The 20,159-nt window shown below is 23.6% G+C and overlaps 5 protein-coding genes across 5 annotated transcripts; all 5 read left to right on the top strand.

Annotated features, from left to right (window-relative positions):
- The first annotated feature begins 43 nt into the window (after window positions 1-43).
- LOC127280212 (DNA-directed RNA polymerases I and III subunit RPAC1-like) lies at window positions 44-2,072 on the top strand. The gene is made up of 7 exons (XM_051303099.1): window positions 44-297; window positions 442-480; window positions 575-765; window positions 858-1,042; window positions 1,161-1,349; window positions 1,432-1,671; window positions 1,752-2,072. Exons 1-7 carry the CDS (start codon window positions 232-234, stop codon window positions 1,862-1,864), a joined length of 1,023 nt encoding a protein of 340 aa, XP_051159056.1. The 5' UTR covers window positions 44-231; the 3' UTR covers window positions 1,865-2,072.
- A 138-nt stretch (window positions 2,073-2,210) lies between these two features.
- LOC127280211 (uncharacterized) lies at window positions 2,211-5,078 on the top strand. The gene is made up of 4 exons (XM_051303098.1): window positions 2,211-3,241; window positions 3,317-3,726; window positions 3,786-4,158; window positions 4,223-5,078. Exons 1-4 carry the CDS (start codon window positions 2,305-2,307, stop codon window positions 4,954-4,956), a joined length of 2,454 nt encoding a protein of 817 aa, XP_051159055.1. The 5' UTR covers window positions 2,211-2,304; the 3' UTR covers window positions 4,957-5,078.
- Window positions 5,079-5,233: 155 nt separating this feature from the next.
- Window positions 5,234-12,019, top strand: LOC127280135 (serine/threonine-protein phosphatase 6 regulatory ankyrin repeat subunit B-like). The gene is made up of 4 exons (XM_051302979.1): window positions 5,234-5,402; window positions 5,561-5,964; window positions 6,237-7,021; window positions 8,513-12,019. The coding sequence occupies exons 2-4, from the start codon at window positions 5,586-5,588 to the stop codon at window positions 11,663-11,665; spliced, it is 4,317 nt and encodes a 1,438-aa protein (XP_051158936.1). The 5' UTR covers window positions 5,234-5,402; window positions 5,561-5,585; the 3' UTR covers window positions 11,666-12,019.
- Window positions 12,020-12,635: 616 nt separating this feature from the next.
- On the top strand, window positions 12,636-20,148 carry LOC127279985 (uncharacterized). Its single transcript, XM_051302653.1, has 14 exons — window positions 12,636-12,772; window positions 12,899-13,089; window positions 13,470-13,737; window positions 13,937-14,202; window positions 14,394-14,736; window positions 15,014-15,031; window positions 15,255-15,512; window positions 15,715-15,983; window positions 16,062-16,152; window positions 17,550-17,567; window positions 17,959-18,158; window positions 18,756-19,050; window positions 19,306-19,577; window positions 19,708-20,148. Exons 1-14 carry the CDS (start codon window positions 12,718-12,720, stop codon window positions 20,056-20,058), a joined length of 2,895 nt encoding a protein of 964 aa, XP_051158610.1. The 5' UTR covers window positions 12,636-12,717; the 3' UTR covers window positions 20,059-20,148.
- Window positions 14,934-16,721, top strand: LOC127280210 (melanization protease 1-like). The gene is made up of 4 exons (XM_051303097.1): window positions 14,934-15,031; window positions 15,255-15,512; window positions 15,715-15,983; window positions 16,062-16,721. The coding sequence occupies exons 1-4, from the start codon at window positions 14,977-14,979 to the stop codon at window positions 16,419-16,421; spliced, it is 942 nt and encodes a 313-aa protein (XP_051159054.1). The 5' UTR covers window positions 14,934-14,976; the 3' UTR covers window positions 16,422-16,721.
- Window positions 20,149-20,159: the final 11 nt, after the last annotated feature.

Below are 20,159 nucleotides of genomic sequence, written 5' to 3'. Positions count from 1 at the left end.
CAGTTGTCAAACCTGAAAAACCTAATCATTGTAGTGCTAACTTCACACTAGTCGCGATGTAAACAAAAATTCGCAAAAACACCGTGTTATTTATATTTGCGGTTTGTAATTATAAAATAATATTTTTTACACCCTAAAATACGTGGAAACATTTATTTCTAAAAGAAAAAAAAAACATTTTACTTTAAAGAAGTTGATATTTTTTATTAGTGACAATTCTAACCTCAAATAATGGACTCGAAATTCAAAAATTCACAACAATCAAAAATGAAAATGGAAGAACATGGAGTTATTAATGTAAATATCGTAAATATTAAATTAATATATTAATAAATATAAAAAATAAATATTAATAAATAAAATTATTAATTCTTATTATTTTTTTTTAATTCCGACTGGGAATGATTGATAAATAAATTGTTTGTTTTTCAAAAATTTCAGAATCTTGAGGAACCTTGGAGTTTGAAAAAATTTAAAGAAGTATATTGTTTTTTTTAAGCTTCAAATTTTTGAAAATTTTACTCTTCATTTTAATTGTTTTTAACACATTAATTATTTATTAATTCGTATGTAGAAATTCGCAATAAAAATAGTGAAAGAATCGGATAATAAAATGGAATTAGAATTCGATTTAATTGAATGTCAAACATCTTTGGCAAATGCAATTCGAAGAATTCTTATAAGCGAAGTTCCATCAATGGCAATTGAGAGGGTTTTTATAAAAAATTACAATAGTATAATGCAAGAGGAAGTATTTGCACATAGGTAAAAAAATATTTACACTATAAATAATTTTTCTAAATTAAATTTTGAAGACATAAATTTTTCTAATTTCTTTTTTTTATTATTATTCTTAGACTAGGTCTTGTACCACTTCTAGCTGATCCTCGATTATTCGAATATCCATCTAATGAAAAAAATCAAGATGACTATTTCAGTGCTCAAGAAAATTTAAGATTCGAATTAAAAGCCACGTGTACATACAATAAACATGCTTCGAAAGAATCTAGAAGACTCGATGAAATGTACATTAATCACAAGGGTAGATAAAATTAAATTAAAAAAATTTATATTTCAAAAAAATGTTAAAATTTTTTTTTTTGAAATAATTCGTAAAAAAAAAAGAAAATGTAATTTAAAAAGAAAAATTTTGTTTATAGTTTACAGTAAAGATATAAAATGGATTCCAATTGATGGACAATTGGAAATATTTCGAGGAGGAGATGAACAAGTTGGAGTTATTCATAAAGATATTTTGCTTAATGAATTAAATCCTGGTCAAGAGTTGCATATTTTTATGCATGCTGTCAAAGGCATTGGAAAGGATCACGCTAAATTTTCTCCTGTTTGTAAGTGAAATTTAAAAAAAAATACTTTAATTATAAAATAAATAAATAATTTTTATATTGTTGAAAATTATTTTTTCTTTAGCAACTGCATTTTATAGACTATTGCCAAAAATCACAATTTTGAGACCCGTTAAAGGTGAAATGGCAGAAAAATTAAAAAATTGCTTTAGTCCAGGTGTAATTGAAATAGCGAAAAATAAATCAGGTGAAAAAGAAGCTAAAGTAGCAAATTCTCGTTATGATAGTTGTTCTCGTAATGTTGAACGACATGAAGATTTAAAGGATTCTGTTCTATTGGAACGTGAACCGAATCATTTTATTTGTAAGTTATTTCGAATATTCGAATTTAATAAAATTATTAATTATTAATATTAATTAATTTAATAATTTAAATTTTTACAGTCACTATCGAATCTGTTGGAGCTCTTTCATCGTCTATTTTATTTATTGAAGCTGTTAAAATTCTTAAAGAAAAATGCAGGACATTTATCGACGAACTAAACGCTATTAATTAAGTATTACTTTTTTTTAAAAATATTTTGACAAAAAAATAATTTCCAAAAAGTTTATTCAGTATTTTTTAAATATTTTTTTTTTATTACTTTAAGATTATAAAAAACAAAAGTTATGTTTCTTTTTTTTAACATATTTAAACATTTATCTTTAATATTTTATTTAATCTGTGCAATTTTAAAAATAATAACAGTATTAAATAATTAAAAATTTAACCTTTTTTTTTTAATTTTCCAGAAAATGTGAAAAACATTTTCTAAATTTTTTTTTTAGGAAATAAACAAAAGTTTATGTTTGGTTATGTAAAGACACTTTTTTTTGACAGATTCTGTCTAGAAAAAAAAAGTTTTCAAAATTCTCAGTATTTACAATATTCTTATTTTTTGAATTTAAAATAAATTATGAAATTAAGTTTTTGGAAAAATTTTCCACTAACAAAACAATGGATTTTTTTGACATTAATGATGAACAACTTTATATGTTTGAATTTCTCATTCATGAAATTAATTTAACGAATGAATCGAAAAAATTAATTGGCAAAACATTGATATGTGTTCGTTTAAAATTTCTCGACTATCCAATAATTAATTTAATTCCCGAAGTACCGATAAATAGTAAAAAGAAGAAATCATCAAAAGATGATAAATCAAAATCAACATCTATTAATTTTAATATGGGAAAATCGTGTCTTTTTTCAATAAAACCCTACGATTTAATTCAAGCAATACGTTCAAAATCATTGAATATTGGAATTTATACAATGGATGAAAAAAATTCTGAAGAAAATAGTGAGGAAAAAGAAGAAATTCCCATTTCTCAATGTGATGTTCTATTATCGGGTTGTCTTTGTGATCAAATAATGATGTCAATGAATGATAGAAATCATCTTCCTAAACCTTATGTCTTAAAAAATACCTACAATCTCATTGGCGATGATGGAAATCCATTTGGGACAATAACATTATTTTTACGATTATCCTGCTGTGGAAAAACAATTGAAACACAATTTGCATTAAGAGAAAATTCCTGTTTTTTGAAAAATTCCACATCATTCAATGAATTTCAATGTATTCATTTTTCTAATGTTGCAAAAAAAGAAGAACAAATCATTAGAGAAAAATCAATTGTTGAAAATTTACAAAAAATTGATGCAAAAGAAAAAAATTCCAAAAATGAAATTAAAGAAAATAATTCACAAAATGAAATAAAAGAATTATTTAGAACACAATTTAAAACATTTAATGAGAAAGAAAATGAAAATTGTTCCAATTCTTTGAAATTTTGTTCCGGTGGTCTTTGTTTGGGAACAAAATTATTTAATTCTCCCAAAAATTCATTTTCACGATTGAGAGGCGGAGGATGCTACGCAAATAACGGAAGTAATTCTTTTTTTTTTTTTTTAATAGAAATTTTCAATAAAAATAATATTTGAGTTTAATATTTATTTTTTAAAGGAGAAAAGCAGCTGCAAGTAATGGATAAGAATTTTTCACATCAATTATCAATGGAAACATTGGCCCAAGGTGCTTGTAAATCAATTTGGAAAGGAAGTGCAACATCAAAAAAAAAAATAGGATGTGGATGTTTTGGAAAAGGAAAATTAAATTTAAAGGGAAATTGTTCAAAAAAGCCCTGCACTGGAGTTGATTGTTTTATAAGAACTTTAAAAGAAACACAAGAATTTGTTGATTCTCTGGGTAAAATTCCTGGATTAGCAGGTTTAGGACTAATGGATCCTGAAGAAAGTCCTTATTTTGGAAGACAAGAGGATGACAATATTGATACTTGTCAACAAAAGGGTAAAAAATTCTCCGATCAAATTCAATCTTCCGATGAAACAAAAACGTCAATTAAAAGTAAAAAGGTAAAATAACTTTTAATAATTTTTGAGACAAAAAAAAAAATATATTCCCTCGATTTCAGGTTGGAGAAAATAAATCCAAGGACCAAATAGAGACTCCAATCTACACTGCGAAACATACATTGCCTTTTATTTTAAATCGAATTCATTCAGACGAAACAAAAATTAAAATCAATCGCAAATCAAAAAAAGTTGATAATACAAAAGTAAAATTACAAAATACAGATCAAAAATTAGAGGAAACAATAAAAATCGAAGGTGGTCCATGCGGCGATTCAGAATGTAAATCAAGAAAAAAAATCGATAATGAAAATTCCAAAATTCCCCCTAATGAATTTTCAAACGCCTCCAAATCGAAAACATCCATTAAAAATGAACATAAAAATCAAAAAATCAAAAAACGAAAAAAAGGCTCCATCAATACAAGAAATTCTCGTAAGTATTTATCATTTTAATTTTAATAGAAAATTACATAATTAAAAAAAAAAAAAATTTACAGAAACATCCAATACATCGCCAATAAAAGTGAGTAAAAATTTAATGACACACATCTATTCATTACGAGAACGTAATCCAGGAATTGTTTATGGTCACAAAAATTGTTTGGATTTAAAATTACGTGTGCCAAAAAATATGGGATGGCTTTGGAATTCAAAAAATAATTTAGGAAGACCACCGGCAAAAATTGGTTGGAAACCAGGCGCTATTAATAAATATGTTTATTATCTATTGAAAAAAGCAAAAGAACAATCATTGGAATTAGATGATGATGATGACGATGAACCGCCAACACCTGTTAAAATAATGAAAAAAACAAATACACCTGGTTTAACGAATTTTCAAACAATTGGCGGTAGACATCATCGACGTGTAAAAAAAGAAGAAGAATCAAAACAAAAAATTGAATTACCACCAACTTTACATATTCATAGAAAAAATGGAATATATTATATAACAATGTATCCAATTAAAGCGGAAAATAATGGAAATTCTGATTTACAACAAACAGTGAAACCACTTCAATTTAAAATTACCAAAGATAGAGAAAATGATGATTGCACATCGGAATCATCGATTTCCGATATGGAAATTGAATTTTCACCACCTGCCGCTAATAATCGTTATCGTGTTAAACCCGAAACAAAAACAATTGGCACACAATTAAAACAACAGGATATTTTAGATGCTTATAATAAATCAACGAATTTAAAATCAGTTAAGATTAAAAAATAGAATAAAAAAAAAAAAGAATAACAAAAAGTTATTTTTCGAAAAAAATTTTTTTTCTATTTCTGATACAATTTTAAAATAATCTAATAAATTGGTAAGGAAAAAAAGAGTTTTTAAAGTCCTAGAATTTCTCAAAAGGAATTATAAAAATAATTTTCTAAAATTTTGAATAAAAACAAAATGAAATTTTTTTTTTTTTGAAAATTATCCGCTTTTATTTTTCAACATAAAAGAATCGACTACGAGAGTCGATTTAATTTTAAATTTTCGGGCATTTCCGCTACTTTTACTCTACTCGGTAATAATAATTATTATTGCTGACTACTTTTCCTCTCGAGTTTTTTCAAGTAACGACAAAATAAAAAAAAAAAAAATGACAAATTAAATGACTTTTATAACAAAAACAAATTTTCAAAATAAGAAATACGAAAACGTCTGTTAAATACAAGGTATGATTGTTTTTTCTTTCTATTTACATTGATTGATGAAAAACTAAATATATATTTATTTTTCCTTATTTCAAAACAAAATATTTGCTTTATTATTTTAAAATATGTAATATGTATTTTTAATAAATATTTCTTTTTCTTAAACTATCAAAAAACAGAGGGGGAAATTTTCTACTAGCAAAAATGTCAAATGAAGAAAATAAATTAATTGAAAATAGCAACGAACAAGATGATGCGAATGAAAATAATGAAAATGTCATCGATGAAAGTGTCAAAGAAAAATCATTAGAAATATTGCCAGATAATTTTACTAATAAACCATCAGAAATATTGTCCAATAATTCTCAGGATGGATCTACAGAAAAATCCTCGGAAGAATCCTTAGAATTAATTCTAAAAGTAACACCATCTTCATCAGAAGATTCTCCAAAAGAATCTACAAAAGAATTTCCAATAGAATCTACAGAAGAATCTACAATAAAATCTACAAAAGAATCTCCAATAGAATCTCCAAAAGGAACTCCAGAGGATTCAACGGACGAAGATTATGAAAATGAATACGGTGAGTAGAAAATTTAAATTATCAAAATATAAAAATTTATATTATTTTTTACAAAAAAGTAAATTATAAAATAGAATTCAAGAAATTATTAAATAGAAAAAATTTCCAAGTTATGGTAATAAATAAAAATAAAATTATAGAGAAATTACAAAAATATAAAATTTATACTTGAATAATTACAAGAAAAAAAAAAAAAATGAAATTAATGTTTGAAAACATTCTTAATATACCAAATTGATTTGAAAATATTTTGATTATGACAAAATTTTCAGATACCACGGAAAGTAAGGTCATCGTACGAAAGACAAATAAAAATAAACAATTAAAGAGATTAACAACACCATTTAATACACAATTAATGGAGGAAAATGCGATATTTCAAGCAATATTATCCGACAATTATAATTTAGTTAAAGTATTATTGGAAGATGGTAATATATCAGCGAATATTATTTGGCGTGGAACAGGTGAAACTGCATTACATACATCAATAAAAAAAGATAATATCGAAATATTTCATCTTTTAATAAAACATGGCGCTGATATTAATGCATGTATATCGCAAGGTAAAAATTGTCTCTATTTTGCATCGGGTAAAAATAATTATGAAATGGTTGAATATATGTGTAAAATTTATCAAAAAAATGCTGGACCAAATAATAAATGGAAAGAAGGATACGCGGGATTATTTGCCGCATCAGCAATGGGTAATGAACGTATTGTTAATTTATTAATTTCATCGGGGGTTGATTTAAAAGCAAGAACATATGGTTTTTTAACACCACTTCATGTTTCTGTTGAGCGTGGTTATTTGAAAATTGCTGAAATTTTATTACAAAGAGGTTTTGATGTTAATGAAACAACTGCCGAGGGTTATACAGTATTACATTATGCAGTTAAAAGAGAATCAATTGTTCTTATTAAAATGTTATTGGACGCTGGCGCTGACATGACAATTAAATCATTAAAAAATGAAAGTTCTTTCTTTCTTGCTATTCATACGGGAAATTTGGAAATTGTCAAAACTTTTATTGACTATGGAGCAAATGTTAATAAGTTTTAATATGTCCTTTTTTTTATTATTAATTATTATCGTGACTTTAAATTATTTATATTTTTTTATTTTTAATTATTTACAAATAATTTCTAAATTATCGTAATCTTTTCTTTTTTTTCTTGTAATTCGTAATTTCATTGGAATATTAATTAAAAGTTTTTATGTTATAATTATCAAATTATATTAGAATATAATTGATTTTCATTTTGTAATTAAATATTAAATTCCGACGCATACGAATTAGTATCTGTAGGTTTTTTTTTAAACTCCATTTATAATTATTTTTGTGACTATTTTATTATTTGTTTTTTGTAAATTATGCAAAATTATTGATAATTTATACATTTTTGTATTTTTTTATTCATGATTGAATATATTTTATTTAGAAAAAACATTGTCTTATTATTTTTGTATTTTCTTATTTATAATTGAATATATTTTATTTATTTTTATTTTTAAAAAATTCAAATTTTTAGCGGAGAATATTTTGGCAAATCAGAAAGACGAATTTTTAAAACTTTAAATTCTATTGGTTGTATTTGAAAATGATTTGATTGGTCGTGTAAAATTTTACCGCCATTTTGTAATATATATTTATTATTTTTATTTAAATATAATAAAAAAATGTAGATTATTAAATTAAATATTAGTTTCTTAATTCTTTGATATTAATAAATAAATTTTGGAGACGAATAATTAAAATAAGTGTGTTTACAGAAAAAAAATTTTCGAAAACAATTCCTAAAGTTTTACACACGCGCAATAGCGATATCAAACTGAATAGAAAGAAAGAAAGATTGAAACGTGCAACAAGTTAAATGTGAAAGTTAAACTTTAATTGTTTCAAATTAATTATGAATTATAGTAAACAATGTGATAATTTTTATTTCTCATAATTACACGAGTAATTGTAATAAAATTCAATTGTTACTCTATCAGCTAACAAAGAATTTAACCTCTTGAAAAATTAAAGGTTATGTTAGCTTCAAAAATAATAAAATTGTTTATAAAATCGTTTAAATGAAAGGAACTCTCGAGGTAATTTTTTAATTTCTATTTTAATTTCTATTTTAATTTGTATATTAATTTGTATTTTGATTTGTATTTTGATTTGTATATTAATTTGTATTTTGATTTGTAATTTAATTTTTTAAGATTAATATAGATTTTTAAGATTTATCTTATTCACAATTCTTTTTCTGTTTTTTTTAAATTTATTTTTATGTTTTTCTCTAAATTATTATTTCAATTTAAAAACAAAAAATGTTAATTTTGTAAGAATAATGAATCATCACTATTTTGTAATTATGCTTATAATACAAAGTTATATCAGTGATACTTGAGACGATAATAAAAGTTCATTGTAATTCTAACTTTTTCTCAGTTTAATTCTACTCTTTAATTATTAAAATTCTTTGTAATATTTTATCAAGATTTTCAATTAATTTTGTTTTGTTTCAGGTTTCAAAAAAAAAAATTTTTTTTTTCTGACAAATAAAATTTGCCAACAATATGGAAAATTACGATAATCTAATGGAGGAATTATACACGTCAATACATTTAAATGATTTGAATAATGTGAAAAAAATATCACATTATTTATTTAATTCAGAAAATTGGTTTCCAAATTATGAAATGCTTTCAATTGCCTTTTTACATAAACACATTGATATTGTGAATTTTTTTCTAACTCTAAATTGTCAAATAAATGGTAATAATGAAAAAAATTATCGTGGAAATTCATCACTTCATTCGGCAATTTTATATGGCGATTCATCATTAGTGAAATGTTTATTGGATAAAGGTGCTTCATTAACTATTCGCAATAAAGATGGTTTTTTACCTCAACATTTAGTTGTATATCGAAATTCAATTATTTCCAAAACTTCACAAACATCATATGAATTTAATATGGAGACAAGAAAAATTATAAATCTATTACTTCAATATAATATTTGTATTGATGATGTTGTGAATTCTTATGCAAAATATGGTTACACTTCACTTCATTTGGCAGCTGAATGTGCAAATATAAATATTATACCAATTTTATTGCAGGCAAATGCAAATTTTCATGCGACAACAGAAATTGGCCAAACACCACTTCATATTGCGGCAATTAATGGAAATTGTGAAATAGTTGATTATTTATTGAAAAAAGGTGTATTGGCATTTATAAAAGATCGTCGTGGTAAAACGCCACTTTGTTGGGCAATTATAATGGAACACAATGTTATTATTAAAATGCTTGTGAATCATAAAGTGAATTTAAAGAAACAAAAAAAATATATTGCCACATTAAAAGATGATTATTCATCAATATTAACAGCAGTGAAAATGAATAATTCCGAATTGGTTAATTATCTTTTGAGTAAAGGAGCAAATGTTAATGTTTCATGGAAAAATGGTTCAACTCCATTACATATTGCTGTGGAAAATTCATCGGAAGATATTATAAAAATTCTCCTCAATTATGGAGCCGATGCAAATGCAATTGACAACAACCGAAAAACACCACTTTATATTGCTGTCGAAAGGGAATTATTCGATATTGTGAAATTTCTTCTAAATTCCATTCCATCTATTACAATGACAATTTATTTTCCCTCTATTGATGGTATAACGCCACTTCATTTGGCAGTGAAGAAAGGAAATGAAGAAATAACCAAATTATTACTAAATTGTGGAAAAATATTTTTTAATCCCCAATGTGAGGAATCACCACTTCATATTGCCGTTAAAGAAAATCAAAAAAATATTCTTAAAATTCTACTTAATTCATTTTCTGATATGAGAAATTCATTTGGAAAAACTGCTTTGGAAATGGCGATTGAAAATGGAATTGTTGATATAGTAGAAGAATTTTGTGATTTTTATTTAAAGGAAAATAATTGGAATGAAATAAGTTATCAAGCACTTTGTGTTGCTTCATTAAATGGTCGGGAAAATATTGTTAAATTTCTACTCAATAAAGGTGTTGATTTTGATAAAAAATTTGATAATTATCAAATACCATTGATTGCAGCTGCTGATAAAGGATATATTAATATTGTTCAATTATTAATTGATAAAGTTGATGTTAATGAAATTTCAAATAATGGAAAAACTGCTCTACATTATGCGGTTGAAAATCAATATTTAAATATTGTTGAATTTCTTATTGTGAATGGAGGAAATATTAATCAAAAAGCATTAGGATTAACGCCTCTACATTGTGCAGTTTATGTTGGAAATTTGGAAATTGTTAAATTACTTTTGAAAAATGGTGCCGATGTAAATGCAAAAAATTTAAGTGACGCTACACCATTAATTATAGCGGTACAAAAAAATTACAGTGAAATTTTACAATGTTTAATTGATAATGGTGCCGATGTTTATGTACAGGATTACGATAGTAGCATTAAATCGTTTAATTTTATTAGCGATTGTATTTATAATTTTAATTCAATAAAAAGTGTAAGACCACTACTTGTTGCAGTTGACAATGGAAATCAAGAAATTGTAACAATTCTTTTGGAAAGTGGTTGCTATCCGGATGTGGTTGGTGAAAAAGTATCACCACTTCATCTTGCATCGGCTAATGGAAATTTGCCAATTGTTAAATTATTAATTGAATTTGGTGCCGATTTAGAATGGATTTGTGATGAAAAATATACACCACTTACACATGCAATTGCCCGTGGACAGACAAAAACATTTTTACATTTATTTAGTACGGGTAAAAATTTTCAAGATAATGAAAATAATTCACAATTACATATTTCATTGAATTGTCCAAATAAAGATAAACAAGTTGTTGGTGTTCTTTTGGATTTTGGCGCAAATGTTAATGCAAGAAATCGTGAATATAAAATACCTCTACATTGTGCAATATCAAGTGAAAATGGTAATGAAGAAGTGGAATTATTTCAATTACTTCTCGATTATGGATCAGATACAAATGCAACTGATTTTAATGGTAACAATGCATTACATTTAGCAGTTGAAAAATGTGATTTTCCAGCAACAAAAGTTTTTCTCGATTATAAAATAAATATCAATAGTTTAAATTACGATGGATATACGCCTCTAAATAATTTACTAAAATTTATTAAAGACGAATTAAATTTATACACTTATAAATTGGATTCACAAATTTCGCCTGCCATTCGAATTGGAAAATTATTTGTCACATTAATTGCATTTAAAGAATCAATTAATGAAACTGTCAACAATGAAAATTTAACAATTGTAAAAAGCGAGAAATTAAATTCATTTTATCAAAAATGTAAATTGGAATTAATTGAAATGAAAATGCAAAAAATTGATAAATTGTCGTATTATGATATTTTGACGGAAAAATATTCCAAACTCTTTATTTATTTGAGAAATGAAAAAATTGTTAAAATATTAAAATTTGAAAATTTAAAAAAATTATTTCCATGCTATGTGAATATGATTATAAATCATGTGGAAAAAATTAAAGAAAACCATTGTTTACTCGAAACAAGTGAAGAATATTTTCAAAAATTATTCAAATATAAATTACCTTCACTTGTAACGTATGAAATTTTCAAATATTTAAATACATCCGATATGAAAAATATCTATAGAGCATTATATCATCGACGACAATTAATAATGAAACAATTTCAAAAAAATTAAGCTCACAATCAAAGCAAAAAAAATGGCTGTTACAAAATATTGTATATTAATTAATTTAATTAATTAATATTTTCATTAATAATTAATTAAATTAGTGTATATATATAAAAAAATATTTTTATAAAATTAAATCATAAATTTTCTAATTGCAAATATGAACAAAAATTGAATTATAACTATAGCAATGAATTAATTGTAAAGAAATTAATTAAATAATTATTTGCATCGTTTTTTTTTTTTTTTTGAAAAAGAAATTTTATTTTACTGTTCAATTAAATGTTAAAACTTTTCAATTGTATAACTTCGTTATTATTTCAAAAGAAATAGAATATAAATATAATTACTTCTATTGAATTATTCTTTTTTCTCTTTATATTGTAAAAAAACATAATTGTTACTTTTGTGAAGAAAATGTATTAAATAAAAAATACATTTTGAAGAAAAATTTAGAATTTTATTTAATTCCAAAATAAAAAAAATTTTATTTGATTAAAAATTAGAAATAGGCAGAAAAATATCTATTTTATATATTAAAAATTTTAATATTGTATAAATTATGTAAAATTATAATATTTTTAGCATAAATTTTAATAATATTTGACAAAAATAATAATAATTTTCATAAAATTATTGACGTATAAGAATTATATTATAAAAAAAACGAAAAATGTTTTTCAAGGTAAAAGATACCGTAATATTTAATTAAAATTAATGTTTACTTAATTTTTTACGTTTAAGAGAAAAAAAAATTAACATTAAACATATTGTATATTATTTGTATAAGAAGAAATAATTTACATAATAATAGATTAAGGGACCGATTTCTGGAAACCTTGCAAAATGTATACACAAATACAGGTGTTTAATTTTTTTTTAAAAACGTAATTCGTAGAAAACAAAAAAAAATAATAATCGTGATTAATTTTACATATTAAGCTTTAATAAACAATGATAAGATTATATAGAGCAATTTTTTTTGGAATTTTTTTTCATTTAGTAAAAAAAAAAGCGTCTTGAATTTTTTTTGATACTCCTAATTATTTATTAACGCGATGTTTAATTTTTTATTAGGATTAATTTTTATTTTCATCAACGATGTCATTGCTGGTAAGTTTTTATTTATTTAAAATTTTTGAATTTTATTTGAAAAATTAAATTTTTTTAAAATTAATTAAATGTTAAATTAAATTAAATTAAAATTAATTATGATTAATAAAAAAAAAAAATTTACAGGAAGGAACGATTGTTACTTGCCATCAGGACAATTGGGAGACTGTGTTTTTTACAACCAATGTCCTTCTATGATAAATATTTTTAATTCTGCCGGAAATGATCGAACTTCATTAAATTACATAAGAGCTTATCAATTTTATGAAAGATCTAAATGTGGTTCAGTAGGAGGGCAAGATAAAATATGTTGTAAAGTAAATAAAAATTATTTTTTTCAATTAAATATTCTTATAGAAAATCAAATTTTGATAAATACCTGTGTATTATAATATGCAGAGATTTCTTTGTCAATTTTTCATTAATTAATTATTCACTTTTATTTTACTGTACATAATAAAAATTTTCAATTAATATTAATTTACACTTTTTGTTGTAAACATTCAAATTTAAATGCATATGACGTGAAATTGACCGATTACACATTACCAACATTGGAAAAATTTAAATTATGGAGTGAAATTGACAATAGTACCAATAGTAAAAATCAAATATGATAATGGCGCGAAATTCAATTTGTTTATTCTAAAGTATTGGTAATACTGATTTGCTAATCTATGACTAATTTCATCTATAGCTTCAACATGCACCGAATCAAAGTCAACAACCGAATCTACCGGATGTTACAAGACATCCTAATCTAAGATTATTAGATCATACAAGATGTGGACCTTACAGTGAAGAAAAAATAGTAGGTGGTGAAGAAACTGGAATTTTTGAATTACCCTGGATGGCTTTACTTACACTTCATCGTTATAAAAATGATCAAGTTCATTTTTTTTGTGGCGGTACAATAATTAATGCACGACATATTTTGACTGCTGCACATTGTGTACAAACAGTTAGTAAGTAAATTATATGTTTACGACAGTTTCTTTTCTTTTCTGTTTTTTTTTATTGATTCTTTTAAATAATTTGCATTAACATTTAATTCTCTTTGTGTATATTTTCATTTTAAAATTTCAAAATATAACCTATAATTTTTCCCTTTCTTCGCGAGACGCGCGTCAAAAATCTAAATACATATATAGGTTTAATTTACAGATCAAATTATTGAAGTAAGAGTTGGAGAACACAATACAAACACTGAACAAGATTGTACATATAATACATGGGGACAAACTATTTGTGCACATCATTTTCAAACGAGACGTGTTGAAAAAATTTTCATTCACCAAAATTATAGTTCAATTAATAATGTAAATGACATTGCTCTTTTGAGATTAAAAACTGATATTAATTTCAGTTTGAATAATGTCAGACCTATTTGTTTACCTATTGGAACAGCTAGAACTCTTTTAAATCAAGAGGTGTTTATATTTTTTAATCTATAATTATTTTAAGAATTTCTATTTTAATAACAAAAAGAAGAACAATTTTATGATTAAAAAAATAATTATTTTTTTTAAACATTAATCAATTTTTGAATATAATAATATAAATTTATTTTTTTTTGTCCATTTTTAATATGAAGAAAGAGTTTAATTTATTTAATTTCAAGGGTATTGTCAGTGGATGGGGAAGAACAAAAGTTCAAGCTGTGAGTACAAGACTTCTAAAAACTACAATTCCCATAAAATCAAAACAAGAATGTAATAGATATTATAATGGTTTGACTAATAAACAATTTTGTGCTGGAGGAACGCATGGATATGATTCTTGTACTGGCGATAGTGGGGGGCCATTACAAAATATTGCCAGATATAACAATCAAAACAGAATGGTTCAATATGGAATAATTAGCTACGGACCAACCGAATGTGGCAGTACTGGACATCCTTCTGTTTATACATCAGTTCCACATTACATGGACTGGATATTAGATTATATTAATTTAAATTCATTTTAATTAATTTTAAATTAATTATATACAATGAAATTTACTAAATTAATAAATTTAATTGTACAATTATTAGTCATTGTATTTTTGAGAAACTAATACCCCTTTTTAATTTTATTATCAAGTCTAGACAACAATATTAGAAATAGAAATCTATATTTATTTTCATTTAAGATTATTTTAACCTTCAGGAATAAAGACAATTAATTAATAAAACAATTGTAAAAAAAAATACTTCTGAAAAATGGATTTTAAATTAACGCTTGTAATTCAATTATTAGTTGCAACTTTAACCAATCGTAAGTAGAAATAATATTTAATTTTCCATGGAACTGTCCGGAATTTTTTGCAAATTTTTACTTCATAAATAAATAAAAACTACTATTTCCGGAGCAAAAATTTCCAGAAATTCACAGAAGTATAGTTTAGATTTTACTTTGTAAATAATGAAAGTTATTATTTTTTTCGTGTCGATAATTCTTTTTTTCGTATTTTTAATTTAACAAATTTCTTTTTTTTCAGAATTTACTTCATTTCCTCCTGATGTGAAAAATCATAAAAATTTACAATTTCTCAATCATGATTTATGTGGACCAATTAATGAATTCAAAGCATTTGGTGGGACTGAAGTTGAAATTTACGATTTTCCATGGATGGCTTTATTGCAATATGAAGTTAAAGATGGAAATAAAACATATCTTCGATTTTTATGTGGCGGTTCAATAATAAACAATCGTTATATTCTAACAGCTGCACATTGCGTTAAATTTCACTATAAAAGTAATGATTTTCAAATTATATATTTTTACTAATTGGAAAAAAAATTAATCACAATTACTGTAAATTTTCATTTTAAACCATTTTTATTCGTCTAAAAAATAATTTTAAATCTAATAAAATTCTTTAAAATGAAAATTGTAATTAATAATTTTTATAGAAAATTCATACACAGAAATTGTGTGTTTTTTTTTTTAATTTTCAGATGCTTTATTGAAATCAGTGAGATTGGGCGAACATAATTTAAATACAAATCCAGATTGTGATATGAATTATTATAACAAAGAATTGATTTGCGTTGAAAAATATCAGGAATATGAAATTGAAAAAATAATTCCACATCCAAAATATAATTCAGTTTTATTAGGAAACGATATTGCATTATTGAAACTAAATCGTGATATTGATTTCACTATTAATATTAAACCAATTTGTTTGCCCATTGGTCGTGCTTCAAATTTACTTCAAAAAATGGTAAAAGAATAATAAAAAAAATTAATTAACTATTTATTAATAAATTTTAATAATAAATTTTTTTTTTTTATTCAAAAGGTAACGGCAAGTGGATGGGGATTGACGGAAAAAATGTCATTTAGTGCTAATTTATTAATGGTGCACTTGCCAATAATTTCAAATGACGAATGTAATGTTATTTATAATAAATATTTGACGAAAAAAATTCAAATAAATAAAAAACAAATGTGTGCGGGTGGAATTAAAGGACGTGACGCATGTAGCAGAGACAGTGGTGGACCATTACAATCACCTGCAGTTTACAATAAAAATGTAAGATTTGTACAATATGGTATTGTTAGTTATGGATATCCACAATGTGGAACTGAAGGAATACCAGGTGTTTATACAAAAGTTTCATATTTCACCAATTGGATTCTAGACAATATTGATAAATAATTCTTTTTTAACAAAAAATAAATTAAATTAAATTCCTTTCAAATTAATTAAATTAAATTTTTTTCAATTTAATTAATTTGAAAGGAATTTAATTTATTTTAAATATAAATTATATTTTTTTAATTCAAGAGCCTATTGAACTTTTACCCGTTTTACACTAATGTAAAGATCCCGGGGAAATTTTTCTTTTAATTTAATTTAGGGACAAGAAACAAAAATTAGATAATATAATTGTAAAAATTTAAATTCTTAATTATCTTAAAATTTAAAGTAATTATTTTGATTTTTTTTCGTTTTATCCGAAATTGAAAGTTTATGAGTCCTTTGGCATAATATATTTTATGTATCGATACGCGAACTTTAGTTTAGAGTACAAACTGCAAACACGTTAGTTTACGGATGAACGGATCACGGTCAACTTGCGTTCAATTTTAATTGTGAAAAAATAAAACCATAAAAATAGAAAAAGTAATTAAAACTGAATTTAAATAATTTCTCCCTAGTATGAAAATTTCTTTTTCTAATTTGAAAAAAAAAATTCGCTTTCTTTATCAAAGTACAATAATAATTTATGAATAATGTAATTATAATTTATAAAAAAAAACATTTAAAAATAAAAAAAACTTTCCATTTTGAAAATTAATAATTTTAAATTATTAATTTATTTTCTGTTATATTTTGCAAAGAATAATTTTGCAAATCGTAATTTAAAAAAAAAAATTATAAGATGTAATATTATTTAAGATTGATAATAAATAACTGGAAAGTTTCGATGGAAAAAAAAAAAATAATGTGATAGTGTGTTATCAATCGCGAAATATTGTAAGTTTATTAGTAACATATAAAAATTAATTTCATTGATTCATATTTAATCTTTTTTTTTTATTTAATAAACAAATGTTTCCTCGAATGAAAATAAAGAAACAAGACTGAAAATTAATATACGCAATAAATAACAGTGCTAATAATGTATAATTAAAAATTTATTTATTAAAAATTGAAAAATTAAAATTTTATTAAGAATTAAAAGAGAACATAATAAAAAAAATTATAAATTGCAACTATAAGATAAAAAATCTACAATGATTTTAAAAAAAAATTTACCGTTAGCAATTATTTTTTTCTTAGTTCACAATGTTGCTGGAGGTAAGTGATTTAAATTTAATAATTTAAAAAAAAAATCGTGTTATTTGCAGTTTGTACTTGAACTTTTCTAAAAATATATTAAAAATCTAAAAATATATATATAAATTTTTTTCGGATTCATTTTTCAATATATAAACTTAACCGGTTTTATAACATTTTTTTTTTTTTTGGTCATATTTTTTAACTGTTCAATACTTTATAACTGGTTTTTAATTACATTCGAAGATTTAAAGTCGCTTTCAAAAAGAAACTTTGCAAAATTTTTGAATTAAGAAAAAAGAAAATTTCAAAAATAAAGACAAAAAAAAATTTTTTTTTTATAAAGACAAATTTTTTTTCTAATTATTAACTTTTATAATATAAGAAGGACAAAGTAATTTCTTTTGTTCAGAAATAATCATGTTTCCTGTAGAAGAATCCTGTCAGACATCGTCAGGAAAAATTGGAATTTGCATTAATTTAAATAAATGTGATGCTTTAATGGATACTGTTAAAAGAGAAGGACTAACATCACAATCAACTTTACAACAATTATATAGTGCTACATGTGGATTTGATGGAAAAACACCTAAAGTTTGTTGTGAAAATCAGGTATTTATGTTTTACAAATAATTTTTTTAAATAGTTTAAAAAGTTTTATTTTGTTTGCAAAAAATTTACAAAAATTCAGTTCATTGACGATATTTATATATTAATAAATAAACAATTATTAATTAATTATTATAGTGAACCATTTAAAATTATTTAATCACATAACACCTAAAATATTTAATAATCAAATAAATATAATTGTGTAAAAATTAATAAAAATTAACAATTAATAAAATTTATAACAACATAATATTAATAAAACTTTTTCAAAATTATTCATGAATATTAAAACTATATACTTATATTGATTTTTAATTCTATTGTAATTAATTTATAGTTCTATAATAATGATCTGATTTTTAATTAATATTTCACTTATAATTATATTTTTTTCATTAAATTTTAATTTTAATTTTAATTTAGTTATCGTTTTTATTTTTAATTTAGAATTATACCTATGCTAATTTGTAATCAAATTTAATTTCGGATTTTTGATTGAATTTAATTTTAATTGAATTAAAATCTAATTGAATTTCAAATTCATGAAATCAAATATTGTAATTCGTTGTCTAATTTTTTGTTTTCTTTTTTTTTAAGGAAACAATATCATTGGAACAGCCAAATAGAGTAGCTGAGATTCCAATAATGATACCAGATCCACCAGACGTGACTCAACATTCAAATTTAAGATTATTGGATTTAGATTTATGTGGACCAATAACAGAACAAAAAATTGTTCGCGGTAATAGAACGGGTGTTTTACAATATCCATGGATGGCATTAATTGCCTATAAAATTGGCGATTCACCACCAGAATTTCGTTGCGGTGGTACAGTTATTAATAAACGTTACATTTTAACCGCAGCTCATTGTTTAACTGATCTTCCAAGTGGTTCGTATAATTTTCATTTTATTTTATCAATAATTTTCTAAATTTATTAGAATATATTTTTACAAAATTATAAATATATTTAAATATAAATTTTATTAGAATATATTTTTTGTCAAGGCTTTTTTGCAAATTTTATTATAATTAATATGTATTGATAAATTTTCATTTATAAAAAAATTATCCCCCATTTATTTGGAAAATTAATTGTGAAATTAAAAATTCAATTAGTTATTAATATTAATTTTTTTTTTTTAGGTTTTAATGTAATTGGAGCAAGAGTGGGGGATCATGACACGAGTAAGGAGAGAGATTGTGATGTTGATAAATATGGTATGGAAATTGTTTGTGCCGAAAGATATCAGGATTTTGGTATGGAAAGCAGTCACATTCATCCTGAATATACAAAGTCAAAATTACAAAATGATGTTGCTCTGATAAGACTCGATAATGATATTGACTTTCGACCTGCGAATGCAAAGCCAATTTGTTTACCACTAAGTCCAGCGACAAAAATTACACAAAAAAAGGTTCATATTATTTTTTTAAAAAAAAATTATTATCTTAATAGAAATTAAAATTTTAAAAACAGTATTTAATTATTTGAAAATAATAATTAAATTAATTTTCTAAAATTTTTTTTTGATTTTATTTCTATAGGTGACAGTTACAGGATGGGGAATAACGGAAAATAGAACAGCAAGTGAAGTATTACTTCATGTAAAATTAAGTGTAGTGCCAGTGGAAAAATGCAGGGAAAATTATAAAAGTTTTGCACAAATTGATTATAAACAAATGTGTGCAGGTGGAAAAGATGGAATGGACTCGTGTCTCGGTGATAGTGGAGGACCACTTCAAAGTGTCACATTGTACAATGATAAAGATGCACGATTTGTACAATTTGGTATTGTTAGTTTTGGACTTAAAATATGTGGCGTCGAAGGATATCCCGGTGTTTATACGCGCGTCGATTATTATATTAATTGGATTCTAAATTCCATGAGAGACTGAGTTATTATTTTTTATAAAAAAAAAAGAGAAAAAAATTCGTATACATTTTTTTATAGAGTGGTCACTGAAGCAAAAAAAAAAAAAAAAAAAACATTTTGAAA

The sequence above is a fragment of the Leptopilina boulardi genome, unplaced genomic scaffold (genome assembly GCF_019393585.1).
Source record: "Leptopilina boulardi isolate dan_hultmark-lab unplaced genomic scaffold, ZJU_Lbou_2.1 LbouV2_229, whole genome shotgun sequence".
Lineage (NCBI taxonomy): Eukaryota > Metazoa > Arthropoda > Insecta > Hymenoptera > Figitidae > Leptopilina > Leptopilina boulardi.
The sequence above is the reverse complement of the archived record's forward strand: the minus strand, read 5'-3'. Positions and strand labels throughout refer to the sequence as shown.